General features: G+C 47.3%; 1 protein-coding gene across 16 annotated transcripts in view; it reads right to left on the reverse strand.

The window, feature by feature from the left end:
• The window catches only part of Dysf (dysferlin), a 201,616-nt gene that overhangs the window by 116,690 nt on the left and 60,703 nt on the right, over positions 1-24,223 (reverse strand). For all 16 annotated transcript variants that reach the window (XM_021164299.3, XM_085840480.1, XM_021164311.3 and 13 more), the window contains 7 exons: positions 23,279-23,309; positions 22,502-22,617; positions 20,728-20,854; positions 19,555-19,658; positions 9,613-9,681; positions 9,439-9,482; positions 5,564-5,646 (listed from right to left, as the gene is read on the reverse strand). In XM_021164299.3, coding sequence (XP_021019958.1) covers positions 5,564-5,646; positions 9,439-9,482; positions 9,613-9,681; positions 19,555-19,658; positions 20,728-20,854; positions 22,502-22,617; positions 23,279-23,309 — 574 coding nt within the window. The remainder of the gene's footprint in view (positions 1-5,563; positions 5,647-9,438; positions 9,483-9,612; positions 9,682-19,554; positions 19,659-20,727; positions 20,855-22,501; positions 22,618-23,278; positions 23,310-24,223) is intronic.

Raw genomic sequence — 24,223 nt, forward strand, 5'->3', positions numbered from 1 at the left:
GGGCCTCAGAGAACCCGGGAAGTCCCAAAGAATAACCAAATTTGATCAATAAATTTAGCTCTGTTGTCATATTGATCTGGCTCCTTCGCTGCACATTCCAGAAATCATCAGCTGGTTACAAGAACAAGCTGTGGTCCAGCCCTTGACGACACCCCTGAGCTCACTGGGTTGCTCGTGACTTGAGTGCCATCTAGTGACCATGGAGACAACTTTCTCACCTCATTAAAACCAGGGTGATGAGAGACTGGATCTATGGCATAGTGGTGGGTGCTTAGCAAGCATGCCGAGGCCCTAAATTTATTTCCCAGTATAATAATTAAGTGAATAAATAAATAAATTATACAATAAAAAGAAGAAGTATCTATGTAACAAAAAGAATACATCAAAAATAAACGATGATGTGGCTGGGGGAAAGCCTAAACTCTCATCAGATGAATACAGAGGCACAGCTGTATCATATCAGAAACTTCCCCAAAAAACACTTAAAATGCCGTGTTGTGCCTTGACTGTCATTAGTTCCTGTATTCAGAGACAGAGACAGTCTGAAAACTGAAGCAGACTTGTGACATGCAGGTTAGTCAGAACGGCCTCATTTTTACCCAGATGAACGCTGTCTCCAACCTCACGCTGCTACATGTATGTGCAAAGCACCAGTTCACCAAACCCTCTGAGCAGCTCATTGTGTAGACAGGGTACACTCTGGGACAGAGTCCTCACACCTGGGAGGGATACCTTCCAGAAGCATGTCTGTATGTGTTGGATTGTTCAAAGTCTCATTGATGTGGTCCGAATAGCAGATCAATGCTAGGTGCTGAGAGGAGAGTACCAAGGAGATCACGGGATAAGACTCAACCTTGGTGTGTGTTGGAGATTTTCTGTAACTAGCCTTTGGGACTGAGGATATAACTCGGCTGGTAGAGTAGCTGCCTAGCATGCATGAAACCCTGTGTTCAATTTCCCATACTACATAAATCAGGCATGGTGGCATATGCCTGTAATCTCAGCACTTGGGGGAGTGGAGACGGGGGATCAGAAATTAAAGATCATTCTAGGCTTGATCTCACACAGTAAAATCAAGGCCAGTTTGAGATGACAAGAGACCCTACCTTAAAATACACCAAGAGTGCAGTATATACCTTTAATCCAGGTACTTGAGCCAGAGGCAGACAGAGCTCTATGAGTTCAAGGCCAAACTAACTTCCTCCAACCACCGTACACCAGACACCGGAAATGCAAGTTCTAGGCCAGTCAAGGCTACGTAGTGTGACTCTGTCTCAAAAAAATTTTTTTTATTTTGAAAAATGTTTCGGAGGAGTTAAAAAGAGGGCATGAGAGACTCATGAACCAGCAAAGCTGCAGAGGGGCAGAGGGCAGGGACGCCCCGCCCTGCCTGTGCAAACACCTCTACAGAGCATGCCTCAATAGAAAGTGCATAGCATTGAGAGAGGGAGGGGACTATCAAGCAGGCTATGCTAAGCTCGAAAGCCTCCATCTTAGAGGGGGACACACTTTCGTAAGGCTCAGGAGAACCTCCATCTGAATGATACGAGAAACAGTTTGGAGTTCTCAAGTTCAGGCAAGTTTTGGGATAACTTCTGTGGGGAGATGGACCAGAGCAAAGAGGACCAGAATTGATGCAGAAAAAAACAAAAAACAAAAAACAAAAAACAAAAAAACAAAAAAACGATCAGTGGATGATGCTGAAGGTGAAGTGCATGAATACCCGCTGCCTCTGACCACTGAATCTCAGACACCAGTGGGGCTGGGATAATCCACCGGATCCCTAAGAGAAAGATGATGAGAAGCTCCACTTTGTAGAGAGGAGATTGAGTGTCTCCCCTGAGTATAAAGAACTTGAGCCCCAGCAGGCTGCAGAGCCAGGGTTCTCAAGGCTACCCCATCCCATCCTGCCTTCAGCTGTCCGGGGCAGAGGCGAGAATAAGAGTCATTCGACTCAAGACGCTTATCTCAGATAAATTGAAGCAAGAATCGACAGAAGGTGTCCTGGCTAGCCATAGGCTTCCAGCACAAGGGTGGCCACCCTGAGCTATCACAGTGACTCAGTTTGAGTGAGCACACTTGGCGAGGTACACACAACAGGAGCGCCCAACAAGCTGTTTCTTGGAAGTTACAAATTCTGCATGACCAGCATCTTCTAGATTCATTCAGAATCTAGTCAGATGCCCACACAGGAAACCGATCGGACTGTTCTCAGCAAATACACCAAAACCAATTCAAAGCGTGTTACATATTAAAGGGGGAAATAGGTTTTAAAAATAAACCTAAAACTAAAGGCTGGAGGTGCATAGTTCATTTGGCAGAGTGTGTGCCCAGCATACACAAAGCTCTGGGTACTTTCACAGGCATCACATAAACCAGCCATGATGGTTGTAATGGTTTGTATACGGTTGGCCCAGGAAGTGGCACGATTAGAAGGTGTGGCCCTGTTCGAGTAGGTGTGGCCTTGTTGGAGTAGGCGTGTCACTGTGGGTGTGGGTGTGGGTGGAAGACAGTATTCTGCTAGCAGCCTTCAGATAAAGATGTAGAACTCTCAGCTCCCTCTGCACCATGCCTGCCTGGATGTTGCTATGTTCCCGCCTTGATGATACTGGACTGAACCTCTGAACCTGTAAGCCAACCCCCAAATAAATGTCCTGGTAAGAGTTGCCTTGGTCATGGTGTCTGTTCACAGCAGTAAAACCCTAACCAAGATAATGGTGCACACTTGTGTCCCAGCACTTCAGCACTTAAAAGGTGCTATCAGAGGCAGAGACCACTGGGAAGGTGGCACATGAATGACCAAATTTGCAGAGTGGCAGAGATATACAGATCCCTACGCACCAAGCTCTGGGATCTGGAGTTCAAGGCCATCTTTGCAAATAACAAATTCAAGGCCAGTCTGGACTACAGAAGACCCCAACTCCAAAAGAAAAAATGCTTAAATAAAACCTAGATGCTTGCCAAATATTTATACATGGCCTATAAAACAGAAGCCATATTTTTGTTATTTGATAAGAAAATTTTTTTAAAAACATAAGCTAGTTAGAAAATTTGAGAAGGAAATAGTAAAAATAAGCCTAAACAGAGTCAAGGAATCCAGAACGGAAATCTCCAATAAAGATTTTTTTTTTTTTTTTTTTTTTTTTTTTTTTGGTTTAAAGGCTGAGAGGCTAACTGAGGGGAAAAGAAGAAAATACAAACACAATAAAGAAGAAAGAAACAGCACAGGTAGAAGAAAGTCCCTAAATCCTAGAAGTCACCGTGAGAAACACTGTACACATATTTTAAAGCCTCCACATAAGAGATGTTTTTCTAAGAAAATATAAATTATCAAAATTGACAAAAGCAAAAATAGCAACCTAAAAATAGCAATGATCACAAGAGAAACTGCAAAGTTTATAAAGAGCCATCAGTACACCCGCTCAGAAAGGGCACCAGGCCCACGTGGTTTTATGGGTGAATTGTTTCAAACCCTCAAAAGACTATATTCTATGTTATATAAACTGTTCCCAGATGTTAAAAGACTTTAAATCTTTCCGATTAATTTTACAGAGCTGGCATAACCCAGATACCAAACACAAGCACTAACAAGAAGGCCAAGAAGACAGAAACCCAAGGGCTGAGCTCAAGAGACGCTGCAGAGTTCCCGAAGTGAGAAAGACGGCATTCGGAGATGTCAGAAACAGATCAGCTGGGACGCAATGCTGATATGACTGAAAAACAGTCTTGAGGAGGTGATGGTGGCACAGTGTCTTACTCACTAAGAAAGAGATTAATTAGGTTGAGCGGCATGCAAACTTAATTTCCATCTCTCAGAAAGTATTCAAATATAACTGACACATTACCAGCAAGCTCAAAGTCAGTGCCCACAGTCATAGAGAACAGCAAGAAAAACACAAACACAGCATCAGATACATCCTAGAAGTGTGTATTTATAGCAGAATAACTATGTTATATATTATATGTTATGTTATATATCATATATTATATTTATAGTATATATTATATTGTATATTGTATGTTACATATTGTATATTATATATTGCATATTATATATATATATATATATATATACCATATAACATACACACCTATGTATACAAAATTCTTTGTTACTGTTTTCAGAGTTTTGTTGTAGTTTGGTTTGATCTTTGGGTGAGGGCCTCTTGAAGCCCAGGTTGCCCTCTAATTCCCCTAGTCACTGAGGATGCTCTTCCTGCATCTACACATATCCCCAATGCTAGGCTTACAGGTGCAGCACCAGTCTCACCTCCAGTACTGTCTTAGCCATGTGGAAACAGTATCACGTCAAGTGTATGGAAGTCACTGAGCATAACTTAGTTCAGACTTCTTGATGGGCAACTTCAGAACTGACAGAAGGGCTTGAACATGCTAGAATCCTCTGCTGGCTTTGATGTTAAACATAGATGTGAGAGGGCACTCAAGAGCTGGGGGTGCAGCTCCGGGGTAGAGCACTTGCCTAGTGTCTGAGGCACTGAGTTTTATTCCCAACAACAAAAACCTATTTTTATTTTTACTTTTATTTTTATTTTATTTATTTATTTTATTTTATTTTGTGGGTTTTCCTGCATGTATGTATGTACACCAGATGCAGGCAGGTACCCTCAAAGGCCGGAAGAAGGTGTCAGGTCCCCTGGAACCGGAGTTGCAGGAAGCTGTGAGAATTCTAATGTGGGTGCTGGGAACTGAACCCTGGCCCTCTGCAAGAGCAAGAGATTCTCTTAACATCTATGCAATCATTCCAGACCTATGTTGTTGTTGTTGCTGCAGTTGTTGTTGTTGTTGTTGTTGTTGTTGTTGTTGTTGTTGAAGCTATGCACAACATGAAACTCATCTATAAAACCCATTCATTGCGAAGTTAGTTATAAGGAAGAAACTCAGAAGGTGCCTGAGCACAGCACATCAGCTAGCTCGGTCAATTATGTACACTTACGATGAAATATGTACTTATCACAGTTGTATCCTAAAAGGTAAGACTCGGCTTGAATGTACAAGGCCCTGGGTTCAATCCCGAGTACCACCAAAAGAATAATAATGTGTTCTAGAAGAATACTCGATCACAAGAAACCAAGACCTAAGTCTAATATTGCCAAGTGACAAGAAGCAATAACCAAACAACTCATTTTAGTGTATATAGGTATGTATCGTGTGTGTGTGTGTGTGTGTGTGTGTGTTTCCCCAGATAGCTCAGGATGCTGTTCTTGCCTGCAGTGATGGACTTAAGGGTAGCTCATAGGTAAATGTCATAGTCTTCTTTTAGATCACTAGTTAATTTTTTTACAAACTGACAATGGGTTACATTTTTACTAGGCCAATAAAATCCATTGCAAAATAGGAATCACTGGGGTATTCGGGGCCAGAGTGGAGCCCAGCATGTAGTACCATCCCCCCACCCCCAGGACTGTCCACCCTCCATTCAGTGTGTAGCACTCTAGGTATCTGTTAGTGAGCTCTCACTGGAATCTCCCTTCAGGCTCCCAGATCTTGAGGTATAAGACAGAGTGAGGAGAGATGGAGCAAGCTGGGAACAGGCAAGACATACCTTCTATTTCTCCTCCAGTGGCAGAGATTTTCGACATACCCAAGTAGGTAGTGGCCACAGTGTCATTGTGAGTGAGGCGGTCCCTAGAACAAGGATGGAAAGAGGACATGAACATGAGAGGCAGACATGGGGCAGAGTCTACTCAAGAAGGAAGTGACCTTAGTGACAGATTTGCCAGAGGTCCGTTCTTCTGCTGAGGCCTGGGAAGCCCATGAGGAAAAGATACTAGAAAGGAAATGAGCATGCTCAAGACACCTCATGGGGCAACTTCTTCATCTTGATGGCCTTGTACTCCGTATCTGTGGGCTTACAGGGGGCCACCATCCCAGGCTGACAGGGAGGAGGCGAGAGGCAGGCAGGATGAGGATCAGGAGGTTGCTGACAAAGAGCGGTTTTCAGATCCAGAAGGTTCTTGGAACCCAAGAAATGCCTAGATCCAGAGGAGTTTCAGGAAGCCATCTCAAGGCCGTGTGCTGGTGTGCCATGCCTTGTACAGAGACTTTAGCTGTGGCAAAGTGTGTCCAACCCTTATCCCACAGGGGAGCTGCACAACGAGTTAGCGACCAAGGACCCTTTAACATCCTCCATGGACTGAGGAAACTTAGCCGCAGAGGCACGCAGGCCCTGTCAGCCAGGGAAGGAAGAACAGAGCCAGGGGTGGCGGTTCATAGCTTACATCACAAACCGCAGGATTAATAAGAGACCTCATCTCAAAAATAAAGCTGAGGATTTGACATCTGGCCTCCACATGCAGGTATACATATATGCATGCATGTGACACACACACACATCCACATCAATCAAACCAGTCAATAAGGGCACCCTCTTGGGATCCATAGCATAAACCTTAGCAGGTATATAGTACAGTGATTCCCACCCTTAGTCACGTGATGGTTCTGGTATTGAGACAATTAGTTATCAGAGGGCTGGTGAGATGTGTCAGCAAGTAAAGGCAGCTTCCCTGAAAGCCTGGCAACCCGAGGTCCATCCCTGGGACCCCAAATCGAGGTAAAAGAAGAGAGGAGACAACAGATTCCACAAAATTGTCCTCTGACTTCCATATGTATGCCATTACATTCATGCCCATATACATGCATCACATATCACACACACACACACACACACACACACACACACCATCTCACAGACAGCTCTGAGGCAAGATACTCCTACTGTGGAATCCTGGGCCCTAACCACTACCTGCCCCTTCCTCTGGACAATGGACCCAGGATTCCCCACCTAATGGTTCTAACCCCAGATCATATATGGCCGTGTCAGGAGACATTTTTTTGAGGGGGTGGGGAGGCAGGGTTTCTCTGTATTGCCTTGATTGTCCTGGAACTCACTCTGTAGACCAGGCTGGCCTCGAATTCAGAAATCCGCCTGCCTCTGCCTCCTGAGTGCTGGGATTAAAGGCATGCACCACCACACCCAGCTAGGAGACAATTTTGTATGAGACAAGAAGGCTCCAGACTTCCAGAGGGAAGTGCCTCAGGCACTGAACAATTTTGGATTCAAGGACCAGACCCACAGACAAGAATTACTGTCCAGAGGTCAGCAGTGTCCCCTCAGGCAGGTTCTCCAGCATACTCCCAAACCCTTCTCTTGGTCTCCCCAGAGGGGCTTCCTCCCCACTGTGAGCACTTCAGCCTTGGTAGAAGCATTCAGCACCATTCCCAAATACAAGGCATGCTGATTTCATATTCCGTTAACCCTAACCCCCTGAGACACCCCAGTCTCTATCTCTTCCTTCCTCTTTGGATTTCCCAGGAAAGGGAGCAAGTTTGGTGTTTGACATTTCCCCTGGGAAGAATGAGTAGCCTGGCAGCCCAGGTCCAAGTCGTGGCTTCTGGTAAGCCATGTCATGAGAAAGCTTCCTGAGGGAGTGGCACCGAAGCCTGACATCCCACGTCTGACACACCCTTCTCTTGGTTGCTTCTTATGACAGGAATCGAACCCAATGCCTCAAAGGCAAGAACCCTGGAGGTATTTTTAAAACATTGTTAAGCTCACTCCCTTAAAGAGAACTGGGCTTCTGACTTCTGGCCTTGTCTAAATAGAAAGGAGAGGAAGAGTGGGTGGGGTTTGTTGTTTCCATGGAGGTAGCTTCTATTGAGGAGGGGTTTGGAAAGTTTGTTTGGTTGGTTGTTTTTTGTTTTTTCATCATCTATGTATGTTTGCCTGAACAAGTTTATGATGTAGTTGCCCACAGAGGCAAAAGCAAAAACAAAAACAAAAAATAAACAAAAAAGGTGTTGAATCTTCTGGAATGGAGTTACAGGCAATCGTGAGTGGCACATAGTGCTGGGACCTGAACCCTAATCCTTTGCAGGAGCAGTAAGTACTCCGAACCACTGAGCCATCTTTTCAGCCCTGAGGAAATTTTGGTTTTTAGTGAAAAAAAGGAATTCTTAAAGACTTGAATGAAAGCTTAAGTTACAGAGCCACATGGACCGTGTCATATTTCTAAGATTCAGGTGACAGGAGACGCTCATCTGTGGGTTCTAAAAAGAAGGACTTTCTGGATAGAAACTTCCAGCAGTGGCATGCTTTCTGGCCAAGAGCTGGGTTTGGGGGTTTTAAGGCTTTTGGAAAACAGTGAGTCTCAAAATAGACTCACAATAAAAGTGCCACTTCAACCCAAGCCAGAGATGCAGCCACCAGATTCCGTAATGTGTTTGGATTGTACAGTATGCTGATAGCTTTGACACAGCTCCAAGGGAGTCAGGCCAGGCACAGCCGCAATCCCTGGGGCTAATCGCACCCACACACATCCACACAGATGTATGCACGCACACACATGCACACTGGGGTGTCCCAGTCCACACAGCACAGTCATTTCCAGCTGACACGCAGAGACGACTCAGGGAATGTAAAGTGTACCTTTCCACGAAACCGCTTCCCCTTCCCCGAGGCTCATACCAGCCGAGGTGGACCTCGGGACCTCTCCCTGGCCCCTGCCCACACTTCTCTCCCTCTAATTCTCTCAATCTGTTTTCTTTAGGCCCGGGGAACTGGCACATACTTTAATGGCTCTGTGGCCTGGGGTTTTTCCCCTGGTCTCTCATTATCCTCCTAGTTGGGGGTGCCGTGGGCCTGCAACCAAAGGAGAGTGGCCCGGAGCCACATGACCAGCGCTTCTGAGGGCAGGAAAAGGACAACTTGCTCTCTGTGGAAAGCCTAGCATTTCAGAGCTCACAGAGCTTGGGCCCTGTTGTCCCCTCAAGTGTGAGAAAGGCTGCCACCTCGCTGCTGCTGTGAGAGACAGCATGGCCAGGTAGAGAGTACCAGCTCCAGCTGCCATTCACGTTGGTCCTCTGAACTGTCACTGCGGACAGCTCACTTGCTCTTTCCTGTCTCCTCTGTGAAATAGTACCATGCCACCTTGTCAAGGGTCAGATAAACCCATACATGAGGAAAGTGCTCACTGGACACAGCCCTGGCCTGCAAGTTGGTGTTCACTAGGTGGTAAGAGTCTAAGACACTTACAGGCTACTGTCCTGACCTACTTGACACCTGCAATGGTGACTTTTGTTCAGGAAATACAACCCCCATTTCCAGCTGGCGGAGGGGATCTCTTCTTCCATTCTGCCCCACAGGACACAGCAGCTGGCTTAGCTTCCATGCCCTGCATTTACCCTAACCAATGACTTATCAGAGCAACTCCTCAGGAAGCCTCCAGAGATGGGCTCCTCACTGCCCCTGGCTGTGTCCTCTTCATCTTCTGCCAGTACAGCATCCCAGCTCCAGGTTGCCCCATAACTGCCCACAACCCTCATATCCTGCCTTGATACATGCACCCTCTGTCACAGCAGCAGCCCTGGTGCACAAAACAACAGGCCCGAGGACCAACCCTTCAAGGACCCAGAACTCACCAGTCCATGACACGAATCCTCATTTTTTCACACATAGAGGGAAACTGGGGAAGGAAAGGGAACTAGATGAGAACAGAATCTTAGAAGAAAGCCACCCCCTCACTAAGTGGAAGTCAAGGATGCCAGCAGGACTCAGGGACCTCGACGTGCTGAGTCCTCCAAAGGACCACTCACCATCGCAGGCAATGTGATGTTCTGGTTCCACTGAGGGTTAGCTGTCTTCTCCAGGATCTTGCTGCAGAGCTAGGAGACACAAAGGATTGGGGCATGGAACTCTATGTGGAATCTGAGCTTTGTGGCAACCCAGAAGTCATCCCTCTATCACACTGGCTGCTCTTAGAGCTGGCCCTGAAACCCTAGGTCTCTGGGCCATGCAGGGCAAGCTCAGATGCAGGGAGTCTCTGCAGAGACAAGGCTCAATGGAAGATAAGATCCAGAATGGGATAGCTGGTGCAAATGCCACAGCCCCATTACCCTAAACCCACAGCTCTAGACAGAGACACACCAACCCTACCTCCCATTGAGGCCCAGGCCCACAAACCAGCACCCATGTAGAATTCAGTGGAGATACAAACCCCACATGGCACTGGGAGGGGAGGTACACATCAGTAGACCACTCATCCAATGTGAACAAGACCCTACATTCAATTCCCAGTAGGTCAAAACAATGGAAGGGAGAGAGGGAGGGAGGGAGGGAGGGAGGGAGGGAGGGAGGGAGGGAGGGAGGGAGGGAGGGAGGGAGGGAGGAAAGAAGAGGGGAAAGAAGAGTGGGAAAAGGGAGGAAGGGAGGGAAGGAAGAAAAGAAAGAAGGAAGGGAGGGAGGGAGGGAGGGAGGGAGGGAGGAAGGAAAGAAGAGGGGAAAGAAGAGTGGGAAAAGGGAGGAAGGGAGGGAAGGAAGAAAAGAAAGAAGGAAGGGAGGGAGGGAGGGAGGGAGGGAGGGAGGGAGGGAGGGAGGGAGGGAGGAAGGAAGAGGGGAAAGAAGAGTGGGAAAAGGGAGGAAGGGAGGGAAGGAAGAAAAGAAAGAAGGAAGGGAGGGAGGGAGGGAGGAAGGAAGGAAGGAAGGAAGGAAGGAAGGAAGGAAGGAAGGAAGGAAGGAAGGAAGGAAGGAAGGAAGGAAGGAAGGAAGGGAAGGAAACAAGGAAGCCACAGCTTGCCTCAGAGAAGTGCTGCCTGAAAGCTTGTTTGTGCTACAAACAAGAAACACACCAAGAATGGAAAGTGTTCTAAGGCAAGGGTTCCATGCTGCGTCCATGAAGACCCAGGACAGCCTGCATCCACAAATGAGGAAGAAGGAAAAGACTCAGTTTCAAGGGCTGGGGAGACATCTTCATGAGTAAATCCTTGCCACAAAAGCATGAAGACTCAAGTTCTATGGCCAGAAACCCATGTAGAAGCCAGGCATGGTGGCACATGCTTGTAATCACGGCTCCCAGAAAGTAGCGACAGGAGGATCCCTAGGGCTCCCTGGCCAGGCAGTCCAACCAGTTCTAGGTTCAATGAGAGATCCTGTCTCAAAAAATAAGGTGAAAGGCTGGGAGCTGTGGTGGCACACACATTTAATCCCAGAACTCAGGAGGCAGAGGCAGGCAGAGCTCTGTGAATTCTAGGCCAGCTTGGTCTACATAACAAACTCATGATAGTCAGAGCTACATAATAGAGACTCTGTCTCAAAAATACATACATACATACACACATACATACATACATACATACACACACACACACATTCAAATAAGGTAAAGAGCTACAGAGAATGACACCAGCATGCACACACAAATATATGTATATATTCACACATTAACATGACATAGAAGGTGTGGGAGGAGATGGAGGAGATGTATAGAGAGGGTCAGGAAATTGAACAGAGGTGTGTAGCAATGGGGGATGGAGAACTGGGATTAGCAACCAGAAAGTCCCAGATGCCAGAAAAGGAGAGGTTCCCAGGACTCCACAGGGATGACATTAGCTAAAATACCCCACAAAGGGGAGGGAGAACCTGTCAAGACCATATCCAGAGGTTAGGTATGGCCTCCCAATTGAGGGATGGGGCCACCCACCCATCTCCAAAATTTTAACCCAGAATTGCTCCTGTCTAAAGGAAATACAGAGACAAAGAATAGAACAGAGACTGAAGGAAAGGCCATCCAGAGACTGCCCCACCTGGGGAAATCCATCCCACATGCAGACACCAAACCCAGACACTATTGCAGATGCCAAGAAGTGCTTGCTGACAGGAGCCTGATACAGCTGTCTCCTAAGAGGCTTTGCCAGATCCTGACCAATACAGATGTGGATGCTCACAGCCAACCTTCGAACTGAGCACAGGGACTCCAATAGAGAAGTCAGGGGAAGAACTGAAGGAGCTGAAGGGGCCTTATCTGGCATCAATGGATGGGGAGGCCCTTGGTCCTGTGAAGGCTTGATGCTCCAGTGTGGACAAATACTAGGGCAGGGAGGCAGGAGTGGGTGGGTTGGTGGAGGAGCACCCTCAAAGAAGCAGGGTAAGGGGAGATGGGATAGGGGGGTTGCAGAGGAAAACCAGGAAAGGGGATAACATTTGAAATGGAAACAAATAAAATGTCCAATTAAAAAAAACATTAAAAAACATGACATAGAGCACACGTACATATGCAAGTGCTTAGACATGCATGCACACACACACACATACAGAGAGAGAAAGAGAGAGGGGGGAGAAAGAGAGAGAAACAAATAAAAAATTTAAGAGACTCAGTCTTGATTATGTAGTTTCTGGAAGGCAGATGAGTCCACCCCTAACAATAGTGAACAGGTTTCTCCTACAGGCCTGTCATGTGCTAAACAAGAGTTTTATTAAAGTGCATTTTTTTTAAAGATTTATTTATTTATTTTATGTATGTGAGTACACTGTAGCTGTACAGATGGTTGTGAGCCTTTGTGGTTGTTGGGAATTGAATTTTTAGGACCTCTGCTCACTCCGGTCAACTCCACTCGCTCAGGCCCAAAGAATTATTTATTATTATACATAGGTACACTATAGCTGTCTTCAGACACATCAGAAGAGGGCATCAGATCTCATTACGGGTGGTTGTGAGCCACCACGTGGTTGCTGGGATTTGAACTCAGGACCTTCGGAAGAGCAGTCAGTGCTCTTACCCGCTGAGCCATCTCACCAGCCCGAATTATTTTAATAATGAATTTGAATTAGATCCAGAGCTTTGGGTCCCCAGGGACAAGGGCTTTGTCTCTGCTCCCAACCATCCAGTTTCAAATCCTATTGCCATTTCTCCTGCTCCCTGTAGAAAGAGCCCAGCCAAAGCCTGGTAGGGTGGGGCAGAAGAGGTGTTAGCAGAGAAAAGGGGGGAGTGGGGAGCAGCAGGCAAAGGGCCAGCATTGCAGGGGTGTAGCCACCATTGTTTGGGAGCTGTCTTCAGACACGTGAAGGGCTGGAGCAGAAGTAGGCCAAAGAGTTTCTACTCCCACCCAGATCCATAAATGCCTCTGTAGCCCGGCACCACTGTCAGCCAGGCTGGAGGGAAACCACACGCTTGATTTTGCCAGTGGAGGAAAATGAAATGACTCCTATGGGGAGGGAGCTGGGGCTACCAAACTTAGAAAATCAGGTTCCTTCTACCTGTCAGTCCTTACGCAGATACTCTCTACAGAAATAACTATGATCAGAGTGCATTGTTTACCACATCATGGCTCGAGCTAGCAGGGATCTGGAACGAGCCAGGTATCCACCAATAGAGGGTGGGTTAAAGAAAGAAAGTACGGTCCAGCCATAGTACTATGTAACTCCAAAAAAGAGGAGACCCTGTGTGCACAGAAGTGAAGCAAGCTCTGCCACAGGGTAGAAAAGTAAGGATGGAGCAGTGAGCACAGTGTGCAAATACTTGGACTGGAGTGGTAGATGCTCGAACCCACGGTCACGCTTGCTGACACATACGTAAGGGGGCCAAAACCTTGTAAAGGAAACACACTTGCAAGGGAGGACAGAAGAAGCGTGTTACATGGAGACCAGAGCAGAGGAAGATGATGGATGGATGGGTGGATGGATGGATGGATGGATGGATGGATGGATGGATGGATGGATGGAGAGATAGATAGATGATAGGTAGATAGGAAAGTAGGTAGATGATTGATAGAGAGATAGATAATAAATAGATAGATGATAGATAGGTGAATGGATGGATAGATAGATAGATCAACCATAGATAGCAGATGCATGCAGTCTCATACCTAAAAATAAATACAAATTTTATTATAAAATGAAATAAATCGTTCTAGAATATACGAAGGGGAAGGCTCTCCCAGCTTCTTGCTTCAACCTCTATCCATAAGTCCATAATCCCGGTTGGTTCTAGAAGCTTTTCTATGGAAAGCAGCTCACGGACAAAGATCTCTGTGTGCTGACTGAGTTAGAAAGGAAGAAGCTGAACTCTCACCCATCCATAAATAAGATTCACTTTGCTGTGTATCTGTCTAACGGAACAGCGAGCTGGGCTGTGCATTAACCCGAGGAAATGCTGGATAATCCAAGCTGTCGAGCTGCTCGCAGAGGGCTGAGTCTCATTTACTCATGGCCTCTACAGAGTCACGCTGAACAATGAATCAGGACTACCGACTCATCATCTAAAGGAAATGGGCAAGGTTATTCCCATCAGCCTGTCATGTTTTTCCTCTGAGATCCTCACGGAACCTGCTTCTGCATGGCTCTGCTGCAGCAAGCACCCCTGATTTAACACACATCACTGACTCTCTGACACCAGGCTCGACGCCCACAGCACATCTGACTTCAGCTCACACAGCACCATCTCACACTCGGGGAACAGACCGCCTGTCAGCACTACACTCTGAAGTTGCTGAAACAGAGCCCCCAACACAAAGCAGGAAGTACCCCTCCCCACAAAAATGAATCAAGGAAAGGCCTGGGAGAGAACGCAGGAACTGAGATGCCAAGGCTCAGCGCTGCCCCACCCTGTAGCCAGATTCCAGTCACAGAGCTTTGAAGGGAAATGAGAGCCACAGAGAACAGACCGAACAAGCTTTGCCATGGGCGCATGGACACTTTTCTCTTTTCTCTTTTTCTTCCTTTTATTTTATTCTCTCTCTGATTTTTTTTATTTTTTAAATTTTGCAATAAATGGATCTCATTCTTGGATCCATAAAGTCTAAAATATCTGTCCTGCCCTGAAGCACACCCCTTTCCTTGTCCTGTATACAATGCACACATACACACTATGTGTAGTCACTGTGTAGTAGGATAGATCTTGACTAACAGTGCCCCCAAGTGTCCATAAGCAAAACTGCAGAAACATCCAAGTGTGACTAGGCAGACACTGGCAAGGCCCTAGGGGTCTCCAAATTTAAGTAGGTGTAAAGATAAAATAAAATAAAATAAAATAAAATAAAATAAAATAAAATAAAATAAAATAAAATAAAATAAAATAAAATAAAATAAAATAAAATAAAATAAAATAAACAAAAGCTTAGAGCTAGAGCCAGGGAGAGGGACTGGTAGAATGGGGTGGGGTTAGGGGAGACAGGTTGAGGACAGGGTTCAGGACAAAAAAGAAGACAGAGCCTAAGGACCATGAAAGCAGCCAGCCGCCCTCCTTCCCAGCTCACTCCTCAGCCTCACCCTCTCAAGCAGGACCAAGGGGTAGCTTAGGCTTTATCTAATCTCCCAAGTCACCTCCCCTAGACCCCAGTACTCTAGGAAAATCTCCAAGGCCAGCGAAGTGAAGACCCAGAGCAATCTCAGGCATGGGTGGGTGCTGGTGGGATGCAGGGGACAGGGCCCACGGTGCGCTCCACCTGGGCAAGTAAGTGACCTGAAGGTGAGATGGTGAAGCCACTAATGACACACGCTAGAACTGTGGATAAAAACAACCAAACCTAGTTGGTGCCATCTTTCCCAGCTGTCAACAGGGAAGCCTAATCCTCAGTCTCAGAGGACAAATGTCCAGGAAAACTTGGATTCCTTCCTGCCTTCATGCATCCTGAAACTTGGGAAGTCAACACTGAAGCCGCAATCACAGACCCCAAGTCCAAACCAACACTTGCTTGGGGCCGGCAGGGGTCTATAGAGAACGTTGTCATCTCAGAGGGATCAAGCTGGCTGGCAAGCTGAGTGAGTGACTGGGCCCATGGTACTTCCCCTGAGATTCTGTGTTAGGCTCGGGGAGTGGAGGGCGGGGTTCCCACTGCCAACAGGACAGGGCAGGCTGACACTGTAGCTCACTTAGTGAAGTGTTTGCCTAGCACACACGAGGCCCAGGGTTCAATCCCTAGCACCACATAGACCTAGAACGTCAGGGGTGGAGACAGGAGGATTCAAAGTCCATCCTCACTAAAGCAAGTCCCAGTCCAACCAAACCCAACCTTCTGCAAGGGAACTTCTCTGTGCAACAGATGGGGACCATTACAGAAAACCACAACCAACCAAAGAGCAGAGTTGTGGAGTCCAGTCCTAACTGGTGCATCCACAATACAACTTCCAGGGCTCGGGGATCATTGCAGAAGAGGTGGAAAGATTAAGAGGCAGAAGAACGGGGATTTTGCTATGAGATTGTGTCTTCTAGGAAGGTCAGAAGCCACACCCATGAAGCCTCACCAATATGGCTGTCTGAACATGACCTGAAGAGGGGTAACTCCACTGGACATGCTAGCATGGAGAGGAGAAAGCCCGTGAGTCCTCAACCCTAGGCCAAGAACTGCAGGCAGCTAAGGAACGCTGCAATCAGGATTAACAGTTTTCCCTAGGGAAAGACCGTAGACTTGTTATCTGAAATCGAGGCCATAAATTTGAAAGAGGAGTGAGGGGAGGTTTTGGGAAGGGAAAAGAAAAGAGAGAAAAGTATGTAATTATAATACAATCCTAAGGGCTGGAGAGGTGGCTCAGCAGTTAAAAGCACTGGCTGCTCTTCCAAAGGTCCCGAGTTCAATTCCTAGCAACCACATGGTGGCTCACAACCATCTGTAATGGGATCTGACACCCTCTTTTGGTGTGTCTGAAGACAGCTATAAACCAGGCGTGGTGGCACACGCCTTTAATCCCAGCACTTGGGAGGCAGAGGCAGGCAAATTTCTGAGTTCAAGGCCAGCCTGATCTACAAAGTTAGTTCCAGGACAGCCAGAGCTATACAGAGAAACCCTGTCTCGAAAAAAAAAAAAAAAAAAGCATAAGAACAAATTAAAAAAAAAAAAAGACAGCTATAATTGTACTCATACATAAAAATAAATAAATCTTTTAAAAAATAATACAATCCTAAAATGTTTAAAATATTTTAAGTGCCGGGCGTGGTGGCTCACGCCTTTAATCCCAGCACTCTGGAGGCAGAGGCAGGTGAATTTCTGAGTTCGAGGCCAGCCTGGTCTACAAAGTGAGTTCCAGGACAGCCAGAGCTATACAGAGAAACTCTGTCTCGAAAAACAAAACAAAACAAACAAACAAACAAACAAACAAAACATAAAATATTTTAAGTCCAAAGAGAACTGGAAAGATGGCTCAGAGAGAAAAGTAGGCTCTCTGAACAATCATAAGAACTAAATTCAAATCCCTAGCACTCGTTAAAAGGTAGGCATGGCTGTAAGCACCTATAGCCCTGCAGGACAGAAACAGGAGGCTCACTGGGCTCACGGATGACAGCCTAGCTCCAGTTTCAGGAAGAGAGCCTGTAATAGGAATGCCCAGCATCTTCCTCCAGCCTCTGTGCATGTTTAGGGATAGGCAACCCACACACATGCACGCACTCACGCACACATGCACACAGATACACACACACTTATTCATACTGTGATGGTTTGTATATGCTTGGCCCAGGGAGTAGCACTATTAGGAGGTGTGACCTTGTTGGAGTAGGTGTGTCACTGTGGGTGTAGGCTTAAGACCCTCACCCTAGCTGCCTGGAAGTCAGTCTTCCCACTAGCAGCCTTCGGATGAAGATTTTAAACTCTCAGCTCTGACTGCACCATGCCTGCCTGGATGCTGCCACGTTCCTGCCTTGATGATTATGGACTGAACCTCTGAACCTGTAAGCCAGCCACAATTAAATGTTGTCCTTGTAAGAGTTGCCTTGGTCATGGTATCTGTTCACAGCAGTAAAACCCTAAGACACGTACATTCAAAAAATAAAAATTTTTCAAGTAAAATGGAGGGCTAGAAATGAGAAAATGAGCCCTGGGTAACCCCAAGCAGTGATGTATTCAGGCAGAAGTAGGTGGACACTCAGTGTATTGGGTGATAAGGTACACCTATCATCCTCAAGGAATCAAGATGTCACCCAAGGAGTAGTAGCCAATTGCGGGGGGAGGCATTTACTTTTATAACAGTTAGAGCAGAAGGTAGAGAATCAACCAAGGGGGAATGGGACACCTGATGCTGTGTCATGTTGCAACACAATGTAGGGAACATGGCCTGTGGTAAGCTCCAGGCAAAATCCTCTGAATGTAACAGCCCTCCTTTGGTGCCCAGGAAATACAGGAGCCAAAAGAGTAAGGAAATACCAGAGGAAACAACCAGAGAATTCAGGAATTTGGACAAATGACCTAGGTTCTCCCAAAAGTCCCTGTCCTGAGATGGAGAAAGGTGGCGAAGAGACTACTGTGTGACCTTGGGAGGAAATGGCAGTGGCTGGGAAGGGGGCACAGTAGCTAGGAGGGGCTGGTCCTTGGGGCATGTTTGAGGTTGAGGGCAGACTCAGTGTGTTGGATGTGAATGAGGAAAGAGTAGAGGCAGGCCCACATACTCCTCCTTGAACAATAGCATCCTTAAGATGGAGGCTCCTCTGAGGAAGGTACCTGGGGAGAACGTTGCTCAAAAGGGCCACATGTAGAGCAGATGAGAGGCATGAGGAAGTCTGGCAGGGAAGAGAAGAGTCAGAGCCAAAGAGAGCTGTGTGGAGGCCCTTGCAGCTAGGTGGCTGGAGCCTGGGTGTGGCCATGGCCTGTGATGCATACAAAAAAAATGCTGGGGCTGTGGGCTGTGGGACAGAAATCAACATGGACAGGAATCACTGCCCTACTCTACCCTAGGCAGGAAGGTGAGATGCAAGGAGGGAGGGATGACCAAGTGACCCCTTAGATAACCACCAGGTTTCTCTCTCTCTCTCTCTCTCTCTCTCTCTCTCTCTCTCTCTCTCTCTCTCTCTCTCTCTCTCTCTCTCTCTCTCTGCCTTCTGCCACAACTGTGTAAAAATAATTATTATGCTTCCTCACACTTTGAAGAAAATGGTTTCCCTGTCTTAACAGATAAATGGAAAAGAGAATATGGTGTGTATACACTGGAGTTCTATGCAGCTTTAAAGAAAGTGAAATCATTCAAAAGGAAATGGGGGTGTGCAATTAGGTGAAATAAGCAGGACTCACTCAGAAAGTCAATCCATGTGTTGCTTTCAAGCTTAAAAATAAGTAAGTGTGTGTGTGTGTGTGTGTGTGTGTGTGTGTGTGTGTGTGTGTTTGTGTGTGTGTGTAAAAAGTTGGGGGCCAACAAGTTGACTCAATCACCTGGTAAACTTTTTCAATCCTCAGAACCCACAGTGGAAGGAGAGAGCCAACTCCACAAAGATGTCCTCTGGTTTCACACACACACACACACACACACACACACACACACACACACACACACTCCATGGCATGCCTGCCCCCACAGACACAAATCATACACACAAATATTTTTTTTACAGGCCAGCAGACAGCTCAGCAGGTAAAAGTGCTTGTTGCCAACCCTGACAACCTGCGCTCTTCTGGGAACAAAAGAGAACCAGCTCCCATAATTATCCTGTGACCTCCACACGTACACCATGGCTGCATCCACTCTAGCCACGCATACACAGAAATAAATTAGCTTAATCTCTTGTTTCTGGCTTTATGCATTTTACCTCTTGCCCCACACCATTGCTTGATCCTCCCCAATACTCCCCCACTACCCATCACCCGCCCCTCGTCTCTGTTCAGTCACAATACTTCCAGACTGGGCATCGGGGTACACCTGTCCATTTCCAGGTGTAGCACCCCAGAGAGCCAGCCTGGGTATGTTGCTTCCAGAGGCCCCTCTATGTGCACTTCTGCCAGGGGTGTCCTGCTCTATCTGGACCCTTCGCCCCAGGCCTTCTCTCTCCCGTGCCTGTTCCTCACCATTTTCCCAGCAAAGCTGACTTCCACAAAGGGATCCACCAAGTTCTTCTTGTTGCTGTCAAAGCCAAAGATCTGCTTGACGTTGTCCATCACAGCATCGTCCACTGGGGAAGGGACATGCCTGTCACTGTTTGCCAATGTCCCCTCTGCACCTGACTATCCCCATGATACACACTGGTCGTTGCCTGCCTGTTGTCTCTCATCCAGAATCAGCTGCCTTGTGTCATACCCATCTCTGATCTCCTCCTAAACCCTCCAGACCCCTCTGCCCCACACTGCCAGCCTCTGTGGCTCTCCAGACCCAACTACCCCTGCATCTCCAGGCAGTGTCATGACTACAAAAGTGACATGCTGTCTTCCCTCATGAGGGAGTCAGCACAGGATCTCCATGAAGGGACTCAGATCAGCAGCTAAGAGTCATGGTCCCTTCCCAAATACATATATCCGTCACTGTCCCTCACACCCCAAGCTTCAGGGCCTCTCCACATGTGGGACTGATTCAAACTCCACACCATTAAGAGCAGTAAGCAACCCAGAAAAGGATGGGCGTACTCTGGGTGTCTGGTGACATTCCCTTAACACCATGGCCACAGTAATGCACCTGTAGGTTATCCTGTAGGCCAGTCTTGCTTTAAATAGAAAATAAGAGAGGCCCAGTGTATAGTCTAAGATTTTCCATTTCCATAAGGCCAGCAGACCAGGCAAGGGGAAGCTGGAGGGGAGCCATTGCTCTCAAGTCTCCTTCATCTTCCTAAGTCCACCTCCGTGTGTTACTTTCCATTAAAAATCTGATTGCTCTGCTGAGAGTGGCACTCACTGGAGTGTGAGCATGAGGCTCTGAGTTCAAACCACCCGAAAAAGGAAAAAAAGTCTCTGGATGTTTTTCTGCTGTTTCAGGGGAGGGGAGGTGTCAAATAAAGGTTTTCATGATAAACCAGACAGCAGAAAATGGGTACTACTGACAACATTAACTGGCCTTCTGGGAGGAAACTGGATCAAAAAGAGGAAGGGAATGAGCAAGGGCGTGGTCCCTGGGAACAAAAGCACTGAGAAAAGGTCCAGGCCTCTTCTCTGCGCGCCCTCCCCATGCCCTCCCCCACCACCCACCAGCGTCCATGCTTTTAACAGCCTGGCGGGAGACTTGTAAGCATCCAGAAGGGGCGCCACACTCACTCTGTGGTAAGTCCTCAGCCCGGAAGAGCTTCAGACAGAAGTGGGCTCCTCGAAGGGCCACACCAGTGGGCCTAAGCAGGTTGCCTTCAATGTCCTCTTTGTCTTCAGAAGGGTCCTTCTTGTCCAGCTGCAAAGAAAACGCACAGGATTCCTCACCAGCCCCTCATCAGAAGGGTGTGTCCTGAACTCTGGCACCTGCAGCCACTTGGTCCTTCACTTGGTTAAGCTCTCTACAGAGCAGTGTGGACAAGGACACACACGCTCCCTAGCTACATGGAGGACCACCTCCAACAGTAAAAAAAAAAAAAAAAAAAAAAAAAAAATGCAGCTGGCACACAGCAGGCATCTAAGCCAACAGTCTGACGGAGTCACCTCTCCCACAAGTCCCAACCGCCTGTACCCCTCCCCTGCCCTCCATGTTAAAAACTAGCTCGGTAGTTGAAGGAATCTAAGCTAGAAGCTCCACCTTTAGGGACATGTTCCCCGCACATGAGTATTAATATAGTGACCCCAGGGTCAGAGTCAGCATGGTGCTAATGGGTGAGAGGCACCCCTGCCTGGTAAGGTAGACTGAGGCTCTGATCCACAAAGGTCACTCTTCCAGAAAGAACAAGCCTCTTTGCAAGTAAAGACAGTAACACTGTGTAACAATAGACACAGCGTCTGACACCACAGGAACACACAAGCCTTCTAGTGGCTTCGTGGGGCAGGAGAGCAGTGGGAGGTCAGGAGAGAGTGAGGTCAGGCTGGTCCAGCAGCCTACCCCTTAGCAAGCTAACAGAAAGAGCCGCAGCCTAATGCTTACTTAGCCTGTACCCCATGGGGAACCCCACTTTCAGCATCTGCAGTAAGACATTCAATCCCAGCACACTCAGGAGCAAGTGTCCATGAGAGAGTCAGAAACCCTTCATCTCCTCTAATTCCGTGTCCACAAGGAGATGAGAGTGTGAGGAAAGAGGAAGCCTCATAAAAGAGGAGGGCTGGCTGTGTGGTTCCAGGGAAGGCGAAGGAACCAGGAAGACAAAAAACAAGGACAATGAAGAAGGGATGGCTGAACGTGGTGGAAGAGAGAGATACAAGGCCATTACAACAGTGCAAGAGAGACTGGGGTGTCCTGAGGCACCTCTTCCTAATGTGGGGTGTCCTCTGTTATCTCCGTCTCCATGAGCGTTTCCAGACTGGCCCGGCTACTCTAGCTCCAGCTTCAGCAGCCTTCAAGAGGCTAGGCTGCCTCCGCTTGCCTCCCTTCCTTCTTCCCTCCCTTCCTCAGTATCAGAATGCTTGACCACTTCACTTCTGCCTCCCACCACTCCTGACCTGCCTACCTGCAACTCCTGCATGGCCCACAGGCTGCCTCTTGGATTATAGCTACGGAGCATTTTGACAAAAATGGCCTAACCACAAGTGGTCAGCACCCTGATGTGGTGGTCAGTGTGTGCTACCCAACAGTGGTGGTGTTCCTCTTTAGTCCCAGCAGTCGGGAGGCAGAGGCAGGTGGATCTCTCTGAGTTTGAGGACAGCCAGGGCTACATAGGGAGACCCTGTCTGGAAAAAAAAACAACAAAACAAAACCCTAAAATCCTTGATTCTTTCTTTTGCAAGGAAGGCCAGAGACTGCAGTCCCGCCATCCCAGCAGTGGTATTTCGAGTGCTTTGATTGTTGTTTATATTTTCTGTGTGTTATGCAGTTTTCATGATTCCTACATAACCTTTTAAGACAAGAAAACACCAAGCTAGTGGTTTTCTATGGTGCTATGGCAAGGAGGGTACTCACGGGAGCTTCATCTCCAGGTCCTAGCACACACAGGCTGGCTTTGAGGTAGCCTCTGGCCCCTGCAGAGAAGTCATCAGGGTTGGAGAGCAGCAGCCACTTCCGGAGATAAGCATGTCCTGCAGGACAGAGTGGAAGGTCAGGTCTGCAGACAGGCATGAGCATAGGGCGGACCTGTTAGAGTCTGCAGACCGACAGGAGCATAGGGTGGACCCTTTAAGGTGAGATAGAAAACCTAGGGACCAGGTTTTACACCTCATGAATATGTGAAGCCAAGAGCTGCCCATTAGACTCCACGGTTCCTTAGCAGAGCCAGATTTCCTGAAGCATGGAAGACTGGCAATCTCACCATCCATCACTACTGATACTGGACAATGAGTAAAAAGTACTTTAAAAATCTGTGTGTCAGAGAAGGATTAGCAGAAACGTCTAAAAGAGGTGATAAAAGCCTAACTCGGGCCCATTTTTCCACTTCCTTCGTAAATCACCCAGTCCAGAGCAAGGGAGAGCACTGGACTCATAAAGTGACTCAGAAAGGAGCCCAGCTCCAGCTGCCCTGGCCACACCTTCCAGAATAATCATCCCTGAAGAAGCCTGAGGACAGACATGCCTGGGGGCTTGCTTTGCATGGGAGAGAAAGCCCCGCCTTCCCTTCCAAGCACAGACCCCACCTCCAAGTTCTAAAGCATCAAGAAGAAAAAAAGGAGCCCCCCCCCAAAAATGAACGCCTCCAAGAAGCTTCTAGAACATCAGGACTTGGCCAAGGGAACAAGAACTCACGGGGCTCTCTGTACACGGTGCCCACATCCATCTGAAACAAAGAGGAGACACAGTAAACAAAGGACATTTGGCTTTCCGAGACCCTCCTCTACTCTGCAGAGGGTTATTTTCTTTTGTGCCTGTTGTATGTGTGTGTTCCCTTACTCCCGATAAACACCTTTCTTCAACTGCTAAAATAAATGAATAAATAAATAAGAAAGCAAAACAAAACATACATATCAACAAGTACAGACTACATATAGGTAAAACACCCATATACATAAAATAAAAATAAATCTTTATGGGACTAAGAAATCTACCAAGTAGCTGAATGGATAGCCACATAACACCACTTAATATTTTTTTAAAGATTTATTTGCTTTTCTTATATGAGCATAAATGTTTTGCTTATATGTATGCCTGTGCCCCACATATGTGCCTTGTGCCTGTGGAGCTCAAAATAAAGTCTCAGATCCCCTGGAACTGGCACTATAGACAGCTGTACGCGGCCATGTAGATGCTGGAAACTAAACCCAGATCTTCTGCAAGATCAGCAAGTGTTCTTAACCACCGAGCCATCTCTCTATCCCCAAGTTTACAGTATGTAGAGATCTGTTAAATCCACCCTGGAGTAGTCTCCAGGACTCAGTAATTTAGAAGTGGACAACCCATTGCCCACTTCTGGCCACCAGGTAAAGTAAACAGGTGAAAGCCCCTCTCCCGAGTGCATATGAGAACTCCACTCCAGACCCACAGAGAAGACTGGGTCAGGGGGCAGAGCACCATCTCATATCATGTGGTGGTTTGAATGAGAACAGCCCCTCAGGTGCAGATATTTGAATACTTTGGTCCACAGTTTGTGGGATTGCTTGGGAAGGCGTGGCTTTGTTGAAGGAGGTGTGTCACTGGGGTGGAATTTGAGGTTTCAAAAGCTCAGGCCATCCCCGTTAGCTCTCTCCGCCTCAT

This window comes from Mus caroli, unplaced genomic scaffold (genome assembly GCF_978045245.1).
Source record: "Mus caroli unplaced genomic scaffold, Mus_caroli_1 scaffold_7, whole genome shotgun sequence".
Taxonomy (NCBI): domain Eukaryota; kingdom Metazoa; phylum Chordata; class Mammalia; order Rodentia; family Muridae; genus Mus; species Mus caroli.